This window comes from Tachyglossus aculeatus, chromosome 2 (genome assembly GCF_015852505.1).
Source record: "Tachyglossus aculeatus isolate mTacAcu1 chromosome 2, mTacAcu1.pri, whole genome shotgun sequence".
In the NCBI taxonomy this organism is placed as follows: Eukaryota; Metazoa; Chordata; class Mammalia; order Monotremata; family Tachyglossidae; genus Tachyglossus; species Tachyglossus aculeatus.
Window position 1 is genome coordinate 170773632 of NC_052067.1, and position 21114 is coordinate 170794745.

The window sequence follows — 21114 nt, forward strand, 5'->3', positions numbered from 1 at the left end:
CTTCCCACCCTCCTTTCCGCCCTCCCTCCTTCTCACCGTCCTTCCCGCCCTCCCGCCCTCCCTCCCACCCTTCCTGCCCTCCCGCCTGCCCCCCTCCCCCCTTCCTTCCTACCCTCCTTCCCGCCTGCCTGCCCTTCCTCCCGCACTTCCTGCCCTCTCACCTGCCCTCCCCCCTCCCCTTCTTCCTGCCCTCCCGCCCTCCTTTCCACCCTTCCCACCCTCCCACCCTTCCTGCCCTCCTTCTCACCCTCCCACCTGCCATCCCACCCTCCCACCCTTCCCGCCCTCCTTCCCACCCTCCTTCCTGTTTCCCTCCTTCCGACCCTCCGTCCCGCTCTACCTCCTGCCCTCACGCCCTCCCACCCTTCCTGCCCTCCCTCCTGCCCTCCCATCCTCCTTCCCGCCCTCCGTCACGCCCTCCCGCCCTCCTTCCCATCCTCCTTTCTGCCCTCCGTCACGCCCTCCCGCCCTTCTTCCCATCCTCCTTTCCGCCCTCCTCCTTCCCACCCTCCTTTCCGCACTCCCACCCACCCTCCCGCCCTTCCCACCCTTGCTCCCAATCAATCAATCAATCGTACTTATTGAGTGCTTACTATATGCAGAGCACTGTACTAAGCGCTAAGCTCCCACCCTCCCAATTCATCCACCACCCTCCCCGTCCTGGGGCCGGGTGGGTCGGCTCACCCTGTGTGTGTGTGGGTGTGTGGGTGTCATTATTATTATGTATTCATTCATTCATTCAACTGTATTTATTGAGTGCTTCCTTTTCATTCACTCATTCAATCGTATTTATTGAGCGCTTCCTGTGTGCAGAGCACTGGACTAAGCGCTTGGGAAGTACAAGTCGACAACAGATAGAGACGGTCCCTACCCGACAACGGGCTCGCTGTCTAGACTTGCCCAAGGTCACACAGCAGACACACACAGTCTGAAGGTTGAGACCATGAGGGTCCCCCCATGGGGCGGGGACTGGGTCCAATCCGATACCAACCCACCCCAGCGCTTAGAACAGTGCCTGGCACATAGTAAGCGCTTAACAAAAACCATAATAATAATAACAACTTCCCTGTGCCTCGGTGCCCTCATCTGGAAAATGGGGATAAAGACCGTGAGCCCCCACGGGGGACAACCTGATTGCCTTGTATCTACCTTGAAACATCGTGGCTCAGTGGCTAGAGCCCGGGCTTGGGAGTCAGAGGTCACGGGTTCAAATCCCGGCTCCGCCAACTGTCAGCTGGGTAACTTTGGGCAGGTCACTTCACTTCTCTGGGCCTCAGTTCCCTCATCTGTAGAATGGGGGATGAAGACTGTGAGCCCCCCGTGGGACAACCTGGTCACCTTGTAACCTCCCCAGCGCTTAGAACAGTGCTTGGCACATAGTGAGCGCTTAACAAATACCATTATTATTATTATTATTATTATTATTATTATGAGGAGGAGGAGGATGTTGATGAAGATGAGGAGGGTGACGATGAGGATAATGAGGAGGAAGAGGAAGATGATGAGGAGGAGGAGGGTGAGGAAGATGAGGATGAGGAGGAGGGTGATGAGGAGGAAGATGAGGTGGAGGAGGAGGAGGAGGAGGATGAGGAAGATGATGATGAGGAGGGTGATGATAAGGATGAGGAAGATGATGAGGATGAAGAGGGGGAGGAGGAGGAGGGTGATGATGAGGAAGGGTAATGATGAGGATGATGAGGAGGAGGATGAGGGGAAGGATAATGAGGATGAGGAAGAGGATGAAGAGGAGGAGGAGGGTGATGATGAAGAATAATGATAAGGAAGAGGAGGATGATGAGGGGAAGGATAATGAGGATGAGGAAGATGATGAAGAGGAGGAGGAGGGTGATGAGGATGATGAGGATGAGGAAGATGATGAGGAGGGTGATGAGGACAATGATGAGGAGGAGGAAGATGAGGTGGAGGAGGATGAGGAAGATGAGGAGGGTGATAAGGATGAGTAAGAGGAGGAGGAGGGTGATGAGGAAGAGGATGATGAGGAGGATGATGAGGGGAAAGATAATGAGGATGAGGAAGATGAAGAGGAGGAGGTGGGTGATGAGGATAATGAGGATGAGGAGGAGGGTGATGAGGGATAATGATGAGGAAGAGGAGGATGATGAGGGGAAGGATAATAATGAGGATGAGGAGGGTGAGGAAGATGAGGATGAGGAGGAGGGTGATGAGGAGGAAGATGAGGTGGAGGAGGAGGAGGAGGAGGATGAGGAAGATGATGATGAGGAGGGTGATGATAAGGATGAGGAAGATGATGAGGATGAAGAGGGGGAGGAGGAGGAGGGTGATGATGAGGAAGGGTAATGATGAGGATGATGAGGAGGAGGATGAGGGGAAGGATAATGAGGATGAGGAAGAGGATGAAGAGGAGGAGGAGGGTGATGATGAAGAATAATGATAAGGAAGAGGAGGATGATGAGGGGAAGGATAATGAGGATGAGGAAGATGATGAAGAGGAGGAGGAGGGTGATGAGGATGATGAGGATGAGGAAGATGATGAGGAGGGTGATGAGGACAATGATGAGGAGGAGGAAGATGAGGTGGAGGAGGATGAGGAAGATGAGGAGGGTGATAAGGATGAGTAAGAGGAGGAGGAGGGTGATGAGGAAGAGGATGATGAGGAGGATGATGAGGGGAAAGATAATGAGGATGAGGAAGATGAAGAGGAGGAGGTGGGTGATGAGGATAATGAGGATGAGGAGGAGGGTGATGAGGGATAATGATGAGGAAGAGGAGGATGATGAGGGGAAGGATAATAATGAGGATGAGGAAGATGATGAAGAGGAGGAGGAGGGTGATGATGAGGAAGAGGAGGATGATAAGGGGAAGGATAATGAGGATGAGGAAGATGAGGAGGAGGAGGAGGAGGGTGATGAGGATAATGAGGAGGAGGAGGAGGGTGATGATGAGTAAGGATGAGGATGATGAGGGAAGGATAATGATGAGGATGAGGAAGATGATGAAGAAGAGGAGGGTGATGATGATGAGGAGGAGGAGGGTGATGATGAGGATGGTGAGGATGAGGAGGGTGACGACGATGATGACGAATGATTTCCATCCCCGTCAGGTTCGGCGTAAGCCCCCGAGCCCCGAGGATTTCATCGAGGACGTGGCGAAGCTGATGAGCGGCCGCTACGCCGGGCAGTCAGGTGCAGGGGGCCCGGTGACCCCGGGGCGGGCCTTTGGGGGACGGGGGTCTCCATCCCACTCCCACCACAACCACTTGTCCCGCATTCGGTCACATTAATTGAGCGCTTAACCCCGGCTCCGCCGCTGTGCCGCTGTGCGACCTCGGGCAAGTCACTTCACGTCTCTGGTCCTCGGTTCCCTCATCTGGAAAATGGGGATGATGACTGGGAGCCCCCAGGGGGACAACCTCATCACCTCGTATCCCCCCAGTGCTTAGAACAGGGCTCGGCACATAGTAAGCGCCGAACAAATGCAATTATTATTATTATTATTATTATTATTATTATTATTATTACTGTGTGCAGAGCACTGTACTGAGCGCTTGGAAAGTCCAACTCGGCACCAGATAGAGACGATCCCCGCCCAACAACGGGCTCACGGTCTAGAAATGGGGAAGACAGAAAACAAAACGAGCGGCATCAAAATAAATAGAATGAATGAATCAATACGAGTAAGCCGGCATCAAGAGAATTGTAGAATTGCTGTCCACCGCTTCATTCATTCATTCAATCGCATATATTGAGCGCTTCCTGTGTGCAGAGCACTGGACTAAGCGCTTGGAAAGGCCAATTTGGCAGCAGATGGAGACGGTCCCTACCCACCAACGGGCTCACGGTCTAGAAGGGGGGAGACGGCCAACAAAACAAAACATGGAGACAAGTGTCAAAACCGTCAGAATAAGTAGAATTATAGCTATATTCATTCATTCATTCATTGTCGTATTTATTGAGCGCTTCCTGTGTGCAGAGCACTGGACTAAGCGCTTGGGAAGTCCAAGTCGGCAACTTCTAGTGACGGGCGACCAAACAAAACATGGAGACAAGTGTCGAAACCGTCAGAATAAATAGAATTATAGCTATATTCATTCATTCATTCATTGTCGTATTTATTGAGCGCTTCCTGCGTGCAGAGCACTGGACTAAGCGCTTGGAAAGGCCAATTTGGCAGCAGACGGAGACGGTCCCTACCCACCAACGGGCTCACGGTCTACAAGGGGGGAGACGGACGACAAAACAAAACGTGGAGACAAGTGTCAAAACCGTCAGAATAAATAAATAGAATTATAGCTATATTCATTCATTCATTCAGTCGTATTTATTGAGCGCTTACCGTGAGCAGAGCACTGGACTAAGCGCTTGGGAAGTCCAAGTCGGCAACTTCTAGTGACGGGCGACCAAACAAAACATGGAGACAAGTGTCGAAACCGTCAGAATAAATAGAATTATAGCTATATTCATTCATTCATTCATTGTCGTATTTATTGAGCGCTTACCGTGTGCAGAGCACTGGACTAAGCGCTTGGAAAGGCCAATTTGGCAGCAGACGGAGACGGTCCCTACCCACCAACGGGCTCACGGTCTACAAGGGGGGAGACGGACGACAAAACAAAACGTGGAGACAAGTGTCAGAACCGTCAGAATAAATAAATAGAATTATAGCTATATTCATTCATTCATTCAGTCGTATTTATTGAGCGCTTACCGTGAGCAGAGCACTGGACTAAGCGCTTGGGAAGTCCAAGTCGGCAACTTCTAGTGACGGGCGACCCAACAAAACATGGAGACAAGTGTCAAAACCGTCAGAATAAGTAGAATTATAGCTATATTCATTCATTCATTCATTGTCGTATTTATTGAGCGCTTACCGTGTGGAGAGCACTGGACTAAGCGCTTGGAAAGGCCAATTTGGCAGCAGATAGAGACGGTCCCGACCCACCAACGGGCTCACGGTCTAGAAGCGGGGAGACGGACGACAAAACAAAACATGGAGACAAGTGTCAAAACCGTCAGAATAAGTAGAATTATAGCTATATTCATTCATTCATTCATTGTCGTATTTATTGAGCGCTTCCTGTGTGCAGAGCACTGGACTAAGCGCTTGGGAAGTCCAAGTCGGCAACTTCTAGTGACGGGCGACCAAACAAAACATGGAGACAAGTGTCAAAACCGTCAGAATAAGTAGAATTATAGCTATATTCATTCATTCATTCATTGTCGTATTTATTGAGCGCTTCCTGCGTGCAGAGCACTGGACTAAGCGCTTGGAAAGGCCAATTTGGCAGCAGATGGAGATGGTCCCTACCCACCAACGGGCTCACGGTCTACAAGGGGGGAGACGGACGACAAAACAAAACGTGGAGACAAGTGTCAAAACCGTCAGAATAAATAAATAGAATTATAGCTATATTCATTCATTCATTCAGTCGTATTTATTGAGCGCTTACCGTGTGCAGAGCACTGGACTAAGCACTTGGGAAGTCCAAGTCGGCAACTTCTAGTGACGGGCGACCAAACAAAACATGGAGACAAGTGTCAAAACCGTCAGAATAAGTAGAATTATAGCTATATTCATTCATTCATTCATTGTCGTATTTATTGAGCGCTTACCGTGTGGAGAGCACTGGACTAAGCGCTTGGAAAGGCCAATTTGGCAGCAGATAGAGACGGTCCCGACCCACCAACGGGCTCACGGTCTAGAAGCGGGGAGACGGACGACAAAACAAAACATGGAGACAAGTGTCAAAACCGTCAGAATAAGTAGAATTATAGCTATATTCATTCATTCATTCATTGTCGTATTTATTGAGCGCTTACCGTGTGCAGAGCATTGGACTAAGCGCTTGGGAAGTCCAAGTCGGCAACTTCTAGTGACGGGCGACCAAACAAAACATGGAGACAAGTGTCAAAACCGTCAGAATAAATAAATAGAATTATAGCTATATTCATTCATTCATTCATTGTCGTATTTATTGAGCGCTTACCGTGTGCAGAGCACTGGACTAAGCGCTTGGAAAGGCCAATTTGGCAGCAGACGGAGACGGTCCCTACCCACCAACGGGCTCACGGTCTAGAAGGGGGGAGACGGACAACAAAACATGGAGACAAGTGTCAAAACCGTCAGAATAAGTAGAATTATAGTTATATTCATTCATTCATTCAGTCGTATTTATTGAGCACTTACCGTGTGCAGAGCACTGGACTAAGCGCTTGGGAAGTCCAAGTCGGCAACTTCTAGTGACGGGCGACCAAACAAAACATGGAGACAAGTGTCGAAACCGTCAGAATAAATAGAATTATAGCTATATTCATTCATTCATTCATTGTCGTATTTATTGAGCGCTTCCTGCGTGCAGAGCACTGGACTAAGCGCTTGGAAAGGCCAATTTGGCAGCAGATGGAGACGGTCCCGACCCACCAACGGGCTCACGGTCTAGAAGGGGGGAGACGGCCGACAAAACAAAACATGGAGACAAGTGTCAAAACCGTCAGAATAAGTAGAATTATAGCTATATTCATTCATTCATTGTCGTATTTATTGAGCTCTTACCGTGTGCAGAGCATTGGACTAAGCGCTTGGGAAGTCCAAGTCGGCAACTTCTAGTGACAGGCGACCAAACAAAACATGGAGACAAGTGTCAAAACCGTCAGAATAAATAAATAGAATTATAGCTATATTCATTCATTCATTCATTGTCGTATTTATTGAGCGCTTCCTGTGTGCAGAGCACTGGACTAAGCGCTTGGAAAGGCCAATTTGGCAGCAGACGGAGACGGTCCCTACCCACCAACGGGCTCACGGTCTACAAGGGGGGAGACGGACGACAAAACAAAACGTGGAGACAAGTGTCAAAACCGTCAGAATAAATAAATAGAATTATAGCTATATTCATTCATTCATTCAGTCGTATTTATTGAGCGCTTACCGTGTGCAGAGCACTGGACTAAGCGCTTGGGAAGTCCAAGTCGGCAACTTCTAGTGACGGGCGACCAAACAAAACATGGAGACAAGTGTCAAAACCGTCAGAATAAGTAGAATTATAGCTATATTCATTCATTCATTCATTGTCATATTTATTGAGCGCTTACCGTGTGGAGAGCACTGGACTAAGCGCTTGGAAAGGCCAATTTGGCAGCAGATGGAGACGGTCCCTACCCACCAACGGGCTCACGGTCTAGAAGGGGGGAGACGGCCGACAAAACAAAACATGGAGACAAGTGTCAAAACCGTCAGAATAAGTAGAATTATAGCTATATTCATTCATTCATTCATTGTCGTATTTATTGAGCGCTTACCGTGTGCAGAGCACTGGACTAAGCGCTTGGGAAGTCCAAGTCGGCAACTTCTAGTGACGGGCGACCAAACAAAACATGGAGACAAGTGTCAAAACCGTCAGAATAAGTAGAATTATAGCTATATTCATTCATTCATTCATTGTCGTATTTATTGAGCGCTTACCGTGTGGAGAGCACTGGACTAAGCGCTTGGAAAGGCCAATTTGGCAGCAGATAGAGACGGTCCCTACCCACCAACGCGCTCACGGTCTAGAAGCGGGGAGACGGACGACAAAACAAAACATGGAGACAAGTGTCAAAACCGCCAGAATAAGTAGAATTATAGCTATATTCATTCATTCATTCATTGTCGTATTTATTGAGTGCTTCCTGTGTGCAGAGCACTGGACTAAGCGCTTGGGAAGTCCAAGTCGGCAACTTCTAGTGACGGGCGACCAAACAAAACATGGAGACAAGTGTCGAAACCGTCAGAATAAATAGAATTATAGCTATATTCATTCATTCATTCATTGTCGTATTTATTGAGCGCTTCCTGCGTGCAGAGCACTGGACTAAGCGCTTGGAAAGGCCAATTTGGCAGCAGACGGAGACGGTCCCTACCCACCAACGGGCTCACGGTCTACAAGGGGGGAGACGGACGACAAAACAAAACGTGGAGACAAGTGTCAAAACCGTCAGAATAAATAAATAGAATTATAGCTATATTCATTCATTCATTCAGTCGTATTTATTGAGCGCTTACCGTGAGCAGAGCACTGGACTAAGCGCTTGGGAAGTCCAAGTCGGCAACTTCTAGTGACGGGCGACCAAACAAAACATGGAGACAAGTGTCAAAACCGTCAGAATAAGTAGAGTTATAGCAATATTCATTCATTCATTCATTGTCGTATTTATTGAGCGCTTCCTGCGTGCAGAGCACTGGACTAAGCGCTTGGAAAGGCCAATTTGGCAGCAGATGGAGACGGTCCCTACCCACCAACGGGCTCACGGTCTACAAGGGGGGAGACGGACGACAAAACAAAACATGGAGACAAGTGTCAAAACCGTCAGAATAAATAGAATTATAGCTATATTCATTCATTCAATCATTTATTGAGCGCTTACCGTGTGCAGAGCACTGGACTAAGCGCTTGGGAAGTCCAAGTCGGCAACTTCTAGTGACGGGCGACCAAACAAAACATGGAGACAAGTGTCAAAACCGTCAGAATAAATAAATAGAATTATAGCTATATTCATTCATTCATTCAGTCGTATTTATTGAGCGCTTCCTGTGTGCAGAGCACTGGACTAAGCGCTTGGGAAGTCCAAGTCGGCAACTTCTAGTGACGGGCGACCAAACAAAACATGGAGACAAGTGTCAAAACCGTCAGAATAAATAGAATTATAGCTATATTCATTCATTCAGTCGTATTTATTGAGCGCTTACCGTGTGCACAGCACTGTACTAAGCGCTTTGGAAATACAAGTTGGCTATATATAGAGACGGTCCCTACCCAACAACGGGCTCACGGTCTAGAAGGGGGAGACGGACAACAAAACAAAGCAACTAGACAGGAGTCAATGCCGTCGGAATAAATAGAATTATAGCCATGTATACAGCATTAATATTATGTTGCCAACTTGTACTTCCCAAGCGCTTAGTACAGTGCTCTGCACATAGTAAGTGCTCAATAAATGTGACTGATTGATTAATAAAATAAATAGACTAATAAATACGTACAAATTTTTCCCTCCTGGCAGCAGCTGGAATCCCGGTTCCACCCCTTGTCAGCTGGGTGACTTTGGGCAAGTCACTTCCCTTCTCTGGGCCTCAGTTCCCTCATCTGGAAAATGGGGATGAAGACTGGGAGCCCCACGGGGGACAACCTGATCACCTTGTAACCTCCCCAGCGCTTAGGATAGTGCTTTGCACGTAGTAAGCGCTTAACAAATGCCATCAACATCATTATTATTATTATTATTATTATTATTATTATTATTATTATTATTATTTGTTGCCGAATTGGACTTTCCCAGCGCTTAGAACAGTGCTTTGCACATAGTAAGCGCTTAACAAATACCATCATCATGATTATTATTATTATCTGTTGCCAAATTGGACTTTCCCAGCACTTAGAACAGTGCTTTGTACATAGTAAGCGCTTAACAAATACCATCGTCATTATTATTATTATCTGTTGCCCAATTGGACTTTCCCAGTGCTTAGAACAGTGCTGTGCATATAGTAAGCGCTTAAGAAATACCATCATCATCATCATTATTATTATTATTATCATTATTATTATTATTATCATTATCGTTATCATTATTATTATCTGTTGCCGAATTGGACTTTCCCAGCGCTTAGACCACTGCTTTGCACATAGTAAGCGCTTAACAAATACCATCATCATCATCATTGTTATTATTATTATTATTATTATCATCATTATCTGTTGCTGAATTGGACTTTCCCAGCGCTTAGACTACTGCTTTGCACATAGTAAACGCTTAACAAATACCATCATCGTCATTATTCTTATTATTCTTATTATTATCTGTTGCCGAATTGGACTTTCCCAGCGCTTAGACCACTGCTTTGCACATAGTAAGTGCTTAACAAATACCGTCATCATCATCATTATTTATATTATTATTATTATTATTGTCATTATTATTATTATCATCATTATTATTATTATCATCTGTTGCCAAATTGGACTTTCCCAGCACTTAGAACAGTGCTTTGCACATAGTAAGCGCTTAACAAATGCCATCATCATCATTATTATTATTATTGTTATTATCATTATTATCTGTTGCCGAATTGGACTTTCCCAGCGCTTAGACCACTGCTTTGCACATAGTAAGCACTTAACAAATACCATCATCATCATTACTCTTATTATTCTTATTATTATCTGTTGCCGAATTGGACTTTCCCAGCGCTTAGACCACTGCTTGCACATAGTAAGTGCTTAACAAATACCAACATCATCATCATCATCATTATTTATATTATTATTATTATTATTATCATCAGTTGCCGAATTGGACTTTCCCAGCGCTTAGACCACTGCTTTGCACATAGTAAGCACTTAACAAACACCATCATCATCATTACTCTTATTATTCTTATTATTATCTGTTGCCGAATTGGACTTTCCCAGCGCTTAGACCACTGCTTTGCACATAGTAAGCGCTTAACAAATACCATCATCATCATTGTTATTATTATTATTATTATCATCATTATCTGTTGCTGAATTGGACTTTCCCAGCACTTAGACCACTGCTTTGCACATAGTAAGCGCTTAAGGAATACCATCATCGTCAATATTCTTATTATTCTTATTATTATCTGTTGCCGAATTGGACTTTTTCAGCGCTTAGACCACTGCTTTGCACATAGTAAGTGCGTAACAAATACCAACATCATCATCATCATCATTATTTATATTATTATTATTATTATCATCTGTTGCCAAATTGGACTTTCCCAGTGCTTAGAACAGTGCTTTGCACATAGTAAGTGCTTAACAAATACCATCATCATCATTATTATTATTATTATCTGTTGCCGAATTGGACTTTCCCAGCGCTTAGACCACTGCTTTGCACATAGTAAGTGCGTAACAAATACCAACATCATCGTCATCATCATTATTTATATTATTATTATTATTATTATTATCATCAGTTGCCGAATTGGACTTTCCCAGCGCTTAGGCCACTGCTTTGCACATAGTAAGCGCTTAACAAACACCATCATCATCATTATTATTATTCTTATTATTATCTGTTGCCGAATTGGACTTTCCCAGCGCTTCGACCACTGCTTTGCACATAGTAAGTGCTTAACAAATACCAACATCATCATCATCATCATTATTTATATTATTATTATTATTATTATCATCAGTTGCCGAATTGGACTTTCCCAGCGCTTAGGCCACTGCTTTGCACATAGTAAGCGCTTAACAAATACCAGCATCATTATTATTATCATTATTATTATTATCTGTTGCCGAATTGGACTTTCCCAGCGCTTAGACCACTGCTTTGCACATAGTAAGCGCTTAACAAATACCATCATCATCATTATTATCATTATTATTATCTGTTGCCGAATTGGACTTTCCCAGCGCTTAGACCACTGCTTTGCACATAGTAAGCGCTTAACAAATACCATCATCGTCATTATTCTTATTATTCTTATTATTATCTGTTGCCGAATTGGACTTTCCCAGCGCTTAGACCACTGCTTTGCACATAGTAAGTGCTTAACAAATACCATCATCATCATCATCATCATTTATATTATTATTATTATTATTATTATTATTATTATTATTATCATCTGTTGCCAAATTGGACTTTCCCAGCACTTAGAACAGTGCTTTGCACATAGTAAGCGCTTAAAAAATGCCATCATCATCATTATTATTATTATTGTTATTATCATTATTATCTGTTGCCGAATTGGACTTTCCCAGCGCTTAGACCACTGCTTTGCACATAGTAAGCGCTTAACAAATACCATCATCATCATCATCATCATTATTTTTATTATTATTATTATTATTATTATTATTATTACTATTCTCATCTGTTGCAGAATTGGACTTTCCCAGCGCTTAGACCACTGCTTTGCACATATTAAGTGCTTAACAAATACCAGCATCATTATTATTATCATTATTATTATTATCTGTTGCCGAATTGGACTTTCCCAGCGCTTAGACCACTGCTTTGCACATAGTAAGCGCTTAACAAATACCATCATCATCATTATTATCATTATTATTATCTGTTGCCGAATTGGACTTTCCCAGCGCTTAGACCACTGCTTTGCACATAGTAAGTGCTTAACAAATACCAGCATCATTATTATTATCATTATTATTATGATCTGTTGCCGAATTGGACTTTCCCAGCGCTTAGACCACTGCTTTGCACATAGTAAGCACTTAAACACCATCAACATCATTATTATTATTCTTATTATTATCTGTTGCCGAATTGGACTTTCCCAGCGCTTAGACCACTGCTTTGCACATAGTAAGTGCTTAACAAATACCATCATCATCATTATCATTATATTATTATTATTATTATTATTATCATCAGTTGCCGAATTGGACTTTCCCAGCGCTTAGACCACTGCTTTGCACATAGTAAGCACTTAACAAACACCATCATCATCATTACTCTTATTATTCTTATTATTATCTGTTGCCGAATTGGACTTTCCCAGTGCTTAGACCACTGCTTTGCACATAGTAAGTGCTTAACAAATACCAACATCATCATCATCATCATTATTTATATTATTATTATTATCATTATCATCTGTTGCCGAATTGGACTTTCCCAGCGCTTCGACCACTGCTTTGCACATAGTAAGTGCTTAACAAATACCAACATCATCATCATCATCATTATATATATTATTATTATTATTATCATCAGTTGCCAAATTGGACTTTCCCAGCGCTTAGGCCACTGCTTTGCACATAGTAAGCGCTTAACAAATACCATCATCATTATTATTATTATTATCTGTTGCCTAATTGGACTTTCCCAGTGCTTAGGCCACTGCTTTGCACATAGTAAGCGCTTAACAAATACCATCATCATCATCATCATTATTATTATTATTATTATTATTATTATTATCCATTGCCGAATTGGACTTTCCCAGCGCTTAGACCACTGCTTTGCACATAGTAAGCGCTTAACAAATGCCATCATCATCATCATCATCATTATTTATATTATTATTATTATTATTATTATCATTAGTTGCCGAATTGGACTTTCCCAGCGCTTAGGCCACTGCTTTGCACATATTAAGTGCTTAACAAATACCAGCATCATCATTATTATCATTATTATTATGATCTGTTGCTGAATTGGACTTTCCCAGCGCTTAGACCACTGCTTTGCACATAGTAAGCGCTTAACAAATACCATCATCATCATTATTATCATTATTATTATCTGTTGCCGAATTGGACTTTCCCAGCGCTTAGGCCACTGCTTTGCACATAGTAAGCGCTTAACAAATACCATCATCATCATTATTTTTATTTTTATTATTATTATTATTATTATTATTATTATTATTATCATCTGTTGCCAAATTGGACTTTCCCAGCGCTTAGAACAGTGCTTTGCACATAGTAAGCGCTTAACAAATACCATCATCATCATTATTATCATTCTTATTATCTGTTGCCGAATTGGACTTTCCCAGCGCTTAGACCAGTGCTTTGCACATAGTAAGCGCTTAACAAACACCATCGTCATCATTATTCTTATTATTCTTATTATGATCTGTTGCCGAATTGGACTTTCCCAGCGCTTAGACCACTGCTTTGCACATAGTAAGTGCTTAACAAATACCAACATCATCATCATCATCATTATTTATATTATTATTATTATCATTATCATCTGTTGCCGAATTGGACTTTCCCAGTGCTTAGACCACTGCTTTGCACATAGTAAGTGCTTAACAAATACCAACAAACATCATCATCATCATCATTATATATATTATTATTATTATTATTATCATCAGTTGCTGAATTGGACTTTCCCAGCGCTTAGGCCACTGCTTTGCACATAGTAAGCGCTTAACAAATACCATCATCATTATTATTATTATTATCTGTTGCCTAATTGGACTTTCCCAGTGCTTAGGCCACTGCTTTGCACATAGTAAGCGCTTAACAAATACCATCATCATCATCATTATTATTATTATTATTATTATTGTTATTATTATCCATTGCCGAATTGGACTTTCCCAGCGCTTAGACCACTGCTTTGCACATAGTAAGCGCTTAACAAATGCCATCATCATCATCATCATCATTTATATTATTGTTATTATTATTATTATTATTATCATCAGTTGCCGAATTGGACTTTCCCAGCGCTTAGGCCACTGCTTTGCACATATTAAGTGCTTAACAAATACCAGCATCATTATTATTATCATTATTATTATGATCGGTTGCCGAATTGGACTTTCCCAGTGCTTAGACCACTGCTTTGCACATAGTAAGCGCTTAACAAATACCATCATCATCATCATCATTATTATTATTATTATTATTATTATTATTATTATCATCTGTTGCCGAATTGGACTTTCCCAGCGCTTAGAACAGTGCTATGCACATAGTAAGCGCTTAACAAATACCATCATCATGATTATTATTATCCGTTGCCGACTTGGACTCCCCAAGCGCTCAGTCCAGCGCTCTGCCCACCGTCGTCAGCGCTCACTAGACGCCCCCCCCCGCCCCCCTTCATCAATCGTATTTATTGAGCGCTTACCGTGTGCAGAGCACTGGGTTTTATTCCGTGTCTCTTCCGCGGCAGGAATCATTTACTGCTTCTCCCAGAAAGACTCGGAGCAGGTCACCGGCGGCCTGCGGAAGCGGGGAATCGAGGCGGCGGCCTACCACGCCAACATGGAAGCCGGGGACAAGACCAGCGTCCACAAGAATTGGGCGGCCAATAAGCTCCAGGTCAGCCGCCCCTTCCCCTCCCCTCCCCGAGGGCGGCGATTCCGTCTACCGAGTCCGTTGTATCGGACTCCCCCAAGCGCTCAGTACAGTGCCCGGTGGGGACCGTCTCTCCCTGTGGCCGATTTGGACTTCCCAAGCGCTTAGTCCAGTGCTCCGCACACGGTAAGCGCTCAATAAATACGATTGAATGAATATGTGGCCAACTTGTACTTCTGAAGCGCTTAATACGGTGCCCGGTGGCGGGTAGGGACCGTCTCTCCTGTGGCCGATTTGGTCTTCCCAAGCGCTTAGTCCAGTGCTCTGCACACGGTAAGCGCTCAATAAATACGATTGAATGAATGAATGAATGAATGAATATGTTGCCAACTTGTACTTTCCAAGCGCTTAGTACAGTGCCCGTTGTTGGGTGGGGACCATCTCTCCCTGTGGCTGATTTGGTCTTCCCAAGCGCTTAGTCCAGTGCTCTGCACACGGTAAGCACTCAATAAATACGATTGAATGGATATGTTGCCAACTTGTACTTCCGAAGCGCTTAGTACAGTGCCTGGTGGTGGGTAGGGACCATCTCTCCTGTGGCCGATTTGGTCTTCCCAAGCGCTTAGTCCAGTGCTCTGCACACGGTAAGCGCTCAATAAATACGATTGAATGAATGAATGAATGAATGAATATGTTGCCAACTTGTACTTTCCAAGCGCTTAGTACAGTGCCCGTTGTTGGGTGGGGACCATCTCTCCCTGTGGCCGATTTGGACTTCCCAAGCGCTTAGTCCAGTGCTCCGCACACGGTAAGCGCTCAATAAATACGATTGAATGAATATGTGGCCAACTTGTACTTCCGAAGCGCTTAATACAGTGCCCGGTGGCGGGTAGGGACCGTCTCTCCTGTGGCCGATTTGGTCTTCCCAAGCGCTTAGTCCAGTGCTCTGCACACGGTAAGCGCTCAATAAATACGATTGAATGAATGAATGAATGAATGAATATGTTGCCAACTTGTACTTCCCAAGCGCTTAGTACAGTGCCCGGTGATGGGTAGGGACCGTCTCTATCTGTGGCCGATTTGGACTTCCCAAGCGCTTAGCCCGGTGCTCTGCACACAGTAAGCGCTCAATAAATACGATTGAATGAATCAATCAATTATATTTATTGAGCGCAATAAATGCAATTGAATGAATGAATATGTTGCCAACTTGTACTTCCGAAGCGCATGCAATTGAATGAATGAATATGTTGCCAACTTGTACTTCCGAAGCGCTTAATACAGTGCCCGGTGGCGGGTGGGGACCGTCTCTCCTGTGGCCGGTTTGGTCTTCCCAAGCGCTTAGTCCAGTGCTCTGCACACGGTAAGCACTCAATAAATACGACTGAATGAATGAATGAATATGTTGCCAACTTGTACTTCCGAAGCGCTTAGTACAGTCCCTGGTGGCGGGTGGGGACCGTCTCTCCCTGTGGCCGATTTGGACTTCCCAAGCGCTCAGCCCAGTGCTCCGCACACGGTAAGCGCTCAATAAATACGATTGAATGAATGAATGAATATGTTGCCAACTTGTACTTTCCAAGCGCTTAGTACAGTGCCCGTTGTTGGGTGGGGACCATCTCTCCCTGTGGCCGATTTGGTCTTCCCAAGCGCTTAGCCCAGTGCTCTGCACACGGTAAGCACTCAATAAATACGATTGAATGGATATGTTGCCAACTTGTACTTCCGAAGCGCTTAGTACAGTGCCTGGTGGTGGGTAGGGACCGTCTCTACCTGTGGCCGATTTGGACTTCCCAAGCGCTTAGCCCGGTGCTCCGCACACAGTAAGCGCTCAGTAAATACGATTGAATGAATGAATGAATGAATGAATATGTTGCCAACTTGTACTTTCCAAGCGCTTAGTACAGTGCCCATTGTTGGGTGGGGACCATCTCTAGATGTTGCCAACTTGGACTTCCCAAGCACTTAGTCCAGTGCTCTGCACACGGTAAGCGCTCAATAAATACGATTGAATGAATGAATATGTTGCCAACTTGTACTTCCAAAGCGCTTAATACAGTGCCTGGTGGCGGGTGGGGACCGTCTCTCCTGTGGCCGATTTGTACTTCCCAAGTGCTTAGTCCAGTGCTCTGCGCACAGTAAGCGCTCAATAAATACGATTGAATGAATGAATGTTGCCAACTTGTACTTCCCAAGCGCTTAGTACAGTGCCTGGTGGCGGGTGGGGACCGTCTCTCCTGTGGCCAATTTGGACTTTCCAAGCGCTTAGTCCAGTGCTCTGCAAACGGTAAGCGCTCAATAAGTACAATTGAATGAATGAATATGTTGCCAACTTGTACTTCCCAAGCGCTTAGTACAGTTCCCGGTGATGGGTAGGGACCATCTCTATCTGTGGCCGATTGTACTTCCCAAGCGCTTAGTCCGGTGCTCTGCACACAGTAAGTGCTCAATAAATACGATTGAATGAATGAATGAATATGTTGCCAACTTGTACTTCCCAAGCGCTTAGTACAGTTCCCGGTGATGGGTAGGGACCGTCTTTACCTGTGGCCGATTTGGACTTCCCAAGTGCTTAGCCCAGTGCTCTGCACACAGTAAGCGCTCAATAAATATGATTGAATGAATCAATCAATCAATTGTATTTATTGAGCGCTTACTGTGTGCAGAGCACTGTACTAAGCGCTTGGGAAGTACAAGTCGGCAACACATGAATGAATGAATGAGTTGCCAACTTGTACTTCCCAAGCGCTTAGTACAGTGCCCGGTGGCACGTAGGGACTGTCTCTACCTGTGGCCGATTTGGACTTCCCAAGCGCTTAGCCTGGTGCTCTGCACACGGTAAGCGCTCAATAAATATGATTGAATGAATGAATGAATATGCTGCCAACTTGTACTTTCCAAGCGCTTAGTACAGTGCCTGGTGGCGGGTGGGGACCGTCTCTCCCTGTGGCCAATTTGGACTTCCCAAGCGCTTAGCTCGGTGCTCCGCATACAGTAAGCGCTCAATAAATACGGTTGAATGAATGAATATGTTGCCAACTTGTACTTCCGAAGCGCTTAATACAGTGCCTGGTGGCGGGTGGGGACCGTCTCTCCTGTGGCCGATTTGGACTTTCCAAGCGCTTAGTCCAGTGCTCTGCACACGGTAAGCGCTCAATAAATACGATTGAATGAATGAATATGTTGCCAACTTGTACTTCCCAAGCGCTTAGTACAGTTCCCGGTGATGGGTAGGGACTGTCTCTACCTGTGGCCGATTTGGACTTTCCAAGCGCTTAGTCCAGTGCTCTGCACACAGTAAGTGCTCAGTAAATACGATTGAATGAATGAATGAATATGTTGTCAACTTGTACTTCCCAAGCGCTTAGTACAGTTCCCGGTGTTGGGTAGGGACCGTCTTTACCTGTGGCCGATTTGTACTTCCCAAGCGCTTAGCCTGGTGCTCTGCACACAGTAAGCGCTCAATAAATATGATTGAATGAATCAATCAATTGTATTTATTGAGCGCTTACTGTGTGCAGAGCACTGTACTAAGCGCTTGGGAAGTACAAGTCGGCAACACATGAATGAATGAATGAGTTGCCAACTTGTACTTCCCAAGCGCTTAGTACAGTGCCCGGTGGCACGTAGGGACTGTCTCTACCTGTGGCCGATTTGGACTTCCCAAGCGCTTAGCCTGGTGCTCTGCACACGGTAAGCGCTCAATAAATATGATTGAATGAATGAATGAATATGCTTCCAACTTGTACTTTCCAAGCGCTTAGTACAGTGCCTGGTGGCGGGTGGGGACCGTCTCTCCCTGTGGCCAATTTGGACTTCCCAAGCGCTTAGCTCGGTGCTCCGCATACAGTAAGCGCTCAATAAATACGGTTGAATGAATGAATATGTTGCCAACTTGTACTTCCGAAGCGCTTAATACAGTGCCTGGTGGCGGGTGGGGACCGTCTCTCCTGTGGCCAATTTGGACTTCCCAAGCGCTTAGCCCGGTGCTCTGCACACAGTAAGCGCTCAATAAATATGACTGAATGAATGAATGAATATGTTGCCAACTTGTACTTCCCAAGTGCTTAGTACAGTTCCCGGTGATGGGTAGGGACCGTCTCTACCTGTGGCCGATTTGGACTTCCCAAGCGCTTAGTCCAGTGCTCTGCGCACAGTAAGCGCTCAATAAATACGATTGAATGAATGATTGAATGAATATGTTGCCAACTTGTACTTTCCAAGCGCTTAGTACAGTTCCCGGTGATGGGTAGGGACCGTCTCTACCTGTGGCCGATTTGGACTTCCCAACCACTTAGTCCGGTGCTCTGCACACAGTAAGCGCTCAGTAAATACGATTGAATGAATGATTGAATGAATATGTTGCCAACTTGTACTTTCCAAGCGCTTAGTACAGTTCCCGGTGATGGGTAGGGACCGTCTCTACCTGTGGCCGATTTGGACTTCCCAAGCACTTAGCCCGGTGCTCTGCACACAGTAAGCGCTCAATAAGTACGATTGAATGAATGAATATGTTGCCAACTTGTACTTTCCAAGTGCTTAGTACAGTTCCCGGTGGTGGGTAGGGACCATCTCTATCTGTGGCCGATTTGGACTTCCCAAGCGCTTAGTCCAGTGCTCTGCGCACAGTAAGCGCTCAATAAATACGATTGAATGAATGATTGAATGAATATGTTGCCAACTTGTACTTTCCAAGTGCTTAGTACAGTTCCCGGTGATGGGTAGGGACCGTCTCTACCTGTGGCCGATTAGGACTTCCCAACCACTTAGTCCGGTGCTCTGCACACAGTAAGCGCTCAATAAATACGATTGAATGAATGAATATGTTGCCAACTTGTACTTTCCAAGCGCTTAGTACAGTTCCCGGTGATGGGTAGGGACCGTCTCTACCTGTGGCCGATTTGGACTTCCCAAGCGCTTAGCTCGGTGCTCCGCACACAGTAAGCGCTCAATAAATACGATTGAATGAATGAATATGTTGCCAACTTGTACTTCCCAAGCGCTTAGTACAGTGCTTTGCACACAGTAAGTGCTCAATAAATACGATTGAATGAATGAATACGTTGCCAACTTGGACTTCCCAAGCGCTTAGTACAGTGCTCTGCACACAGTAAGCGTTCAGTAAATACCATTGAATGAATGAATGAATGAAATCATTTCTCCCCCTTCTAGACTGTGAGCCCGCTGTTGGGTAGGGACTATCTCTAGATGTTGCCAACATGTACTTCCCAAGCGCTTAGTACAGTGCTCTGCACACAGTAAGTGCTCAATAAATATGATTGAAGGAATGAATTCATTAGAACAGTGCTTTGCACATAGTAAGTGCTTAATAAATGCCATTATTATTATTATTCATTGAGCACTTACTGTGTGCAGAGCACTGTACTAAGCGCTTGGGAAGTCCAGGTTGGCAACGTATAGAGACGGTCCCTACCCAACAACGGGCTCACAGTCTAGAAGCGCTCAATAAATACCACTGAATGAACAAATGCCCCGCAAACAAAAAGCCCTCAATAAATGCTGTCGACTGACTGGGTTGATAATCATCGTCATCATCAATCGTATTTATTGAGCGCTTACTATGTGCAGAGCACTGTACTAAGCGCTTGGGAAGTACAAATTCGCAACATATAGAGACAGTCCCTACCCAACAGTGGGCTCACAGTCTAAAATGATAATGATGGTATTTGTTAAGCGCTTACTATGTGCCGAGCACTGTTCTAAGCGCTGCGGTCGATACAAGGTCATCAGGTTGTCCCACGGAAGCGCCTTGAGGACAGGGATTACGTCGGCCAAGTCTGTTGTATTGGACTCTCCTCAACGCTTAGTACAGTGCCCGGTGGTGGGAAGGGACCGTCTCTATCTGTGGCTGATTTGGACTTCCCAAGCGCTTAGTCCGGTGCTCTGCACACAGTAAGCGCTCAGTAAATACCATTGAGTGAATGAATGCCCCTCATGCAGAAAGCACTCAATAAATGACCCGTTGGTGATAATAATAATAATAATAATAATAATAATAATAATAATAATAAGCTGTGTGACTTTGGGCGAGTCACTTCACTTCTCTGTGCCTCGGTTCCCTCATCTGTAAAATGGGGATGAAGACCGTGAGCCCCCATGGGACAACCTTGTAACCTCCCCAGCGCTTAGAACAGTGCTTTGCACATAGTAAGCGCTTAATAAAGGCTATTAAAAAGAAAAAATCCCGGCTCCACCAACTGTCAGCTGTGTGACTTTGGGCGAGTCACTTCACTTCTCTGGGCCTCGGTTACCTCATCTGTAAAATGGGGTTGAAGACTGTAAGCCCCCCGGGGGACAACCTTGTAACCTCCCCAGCG

The 21114-nt window shown here is 44.9% G+C and overlaps 1 protein-coding gene across 1 annotated transcript in view; it reads left to right on the plus strand.

Moving 5' to 3' along the window:
- Positions 1-21114, plus strand: part of RECQL (RecQ like helicase) — an 81066-nt gene that overhangs the window by 35525 nt on the left and 24427 nt on the right. The window contains exons 7-8 of the mRNA XM_038768159.1: positions 3083-3164; positions 14652-14800. Coding sequence (XP_038624087.1) covers positions 3083-3164; positions 14652-14800 — 231 coding nt within the window. The remainder of the gene's footprint in view (positions 1-3082; positions 3165-14651; positions 14801-21114) is intronic.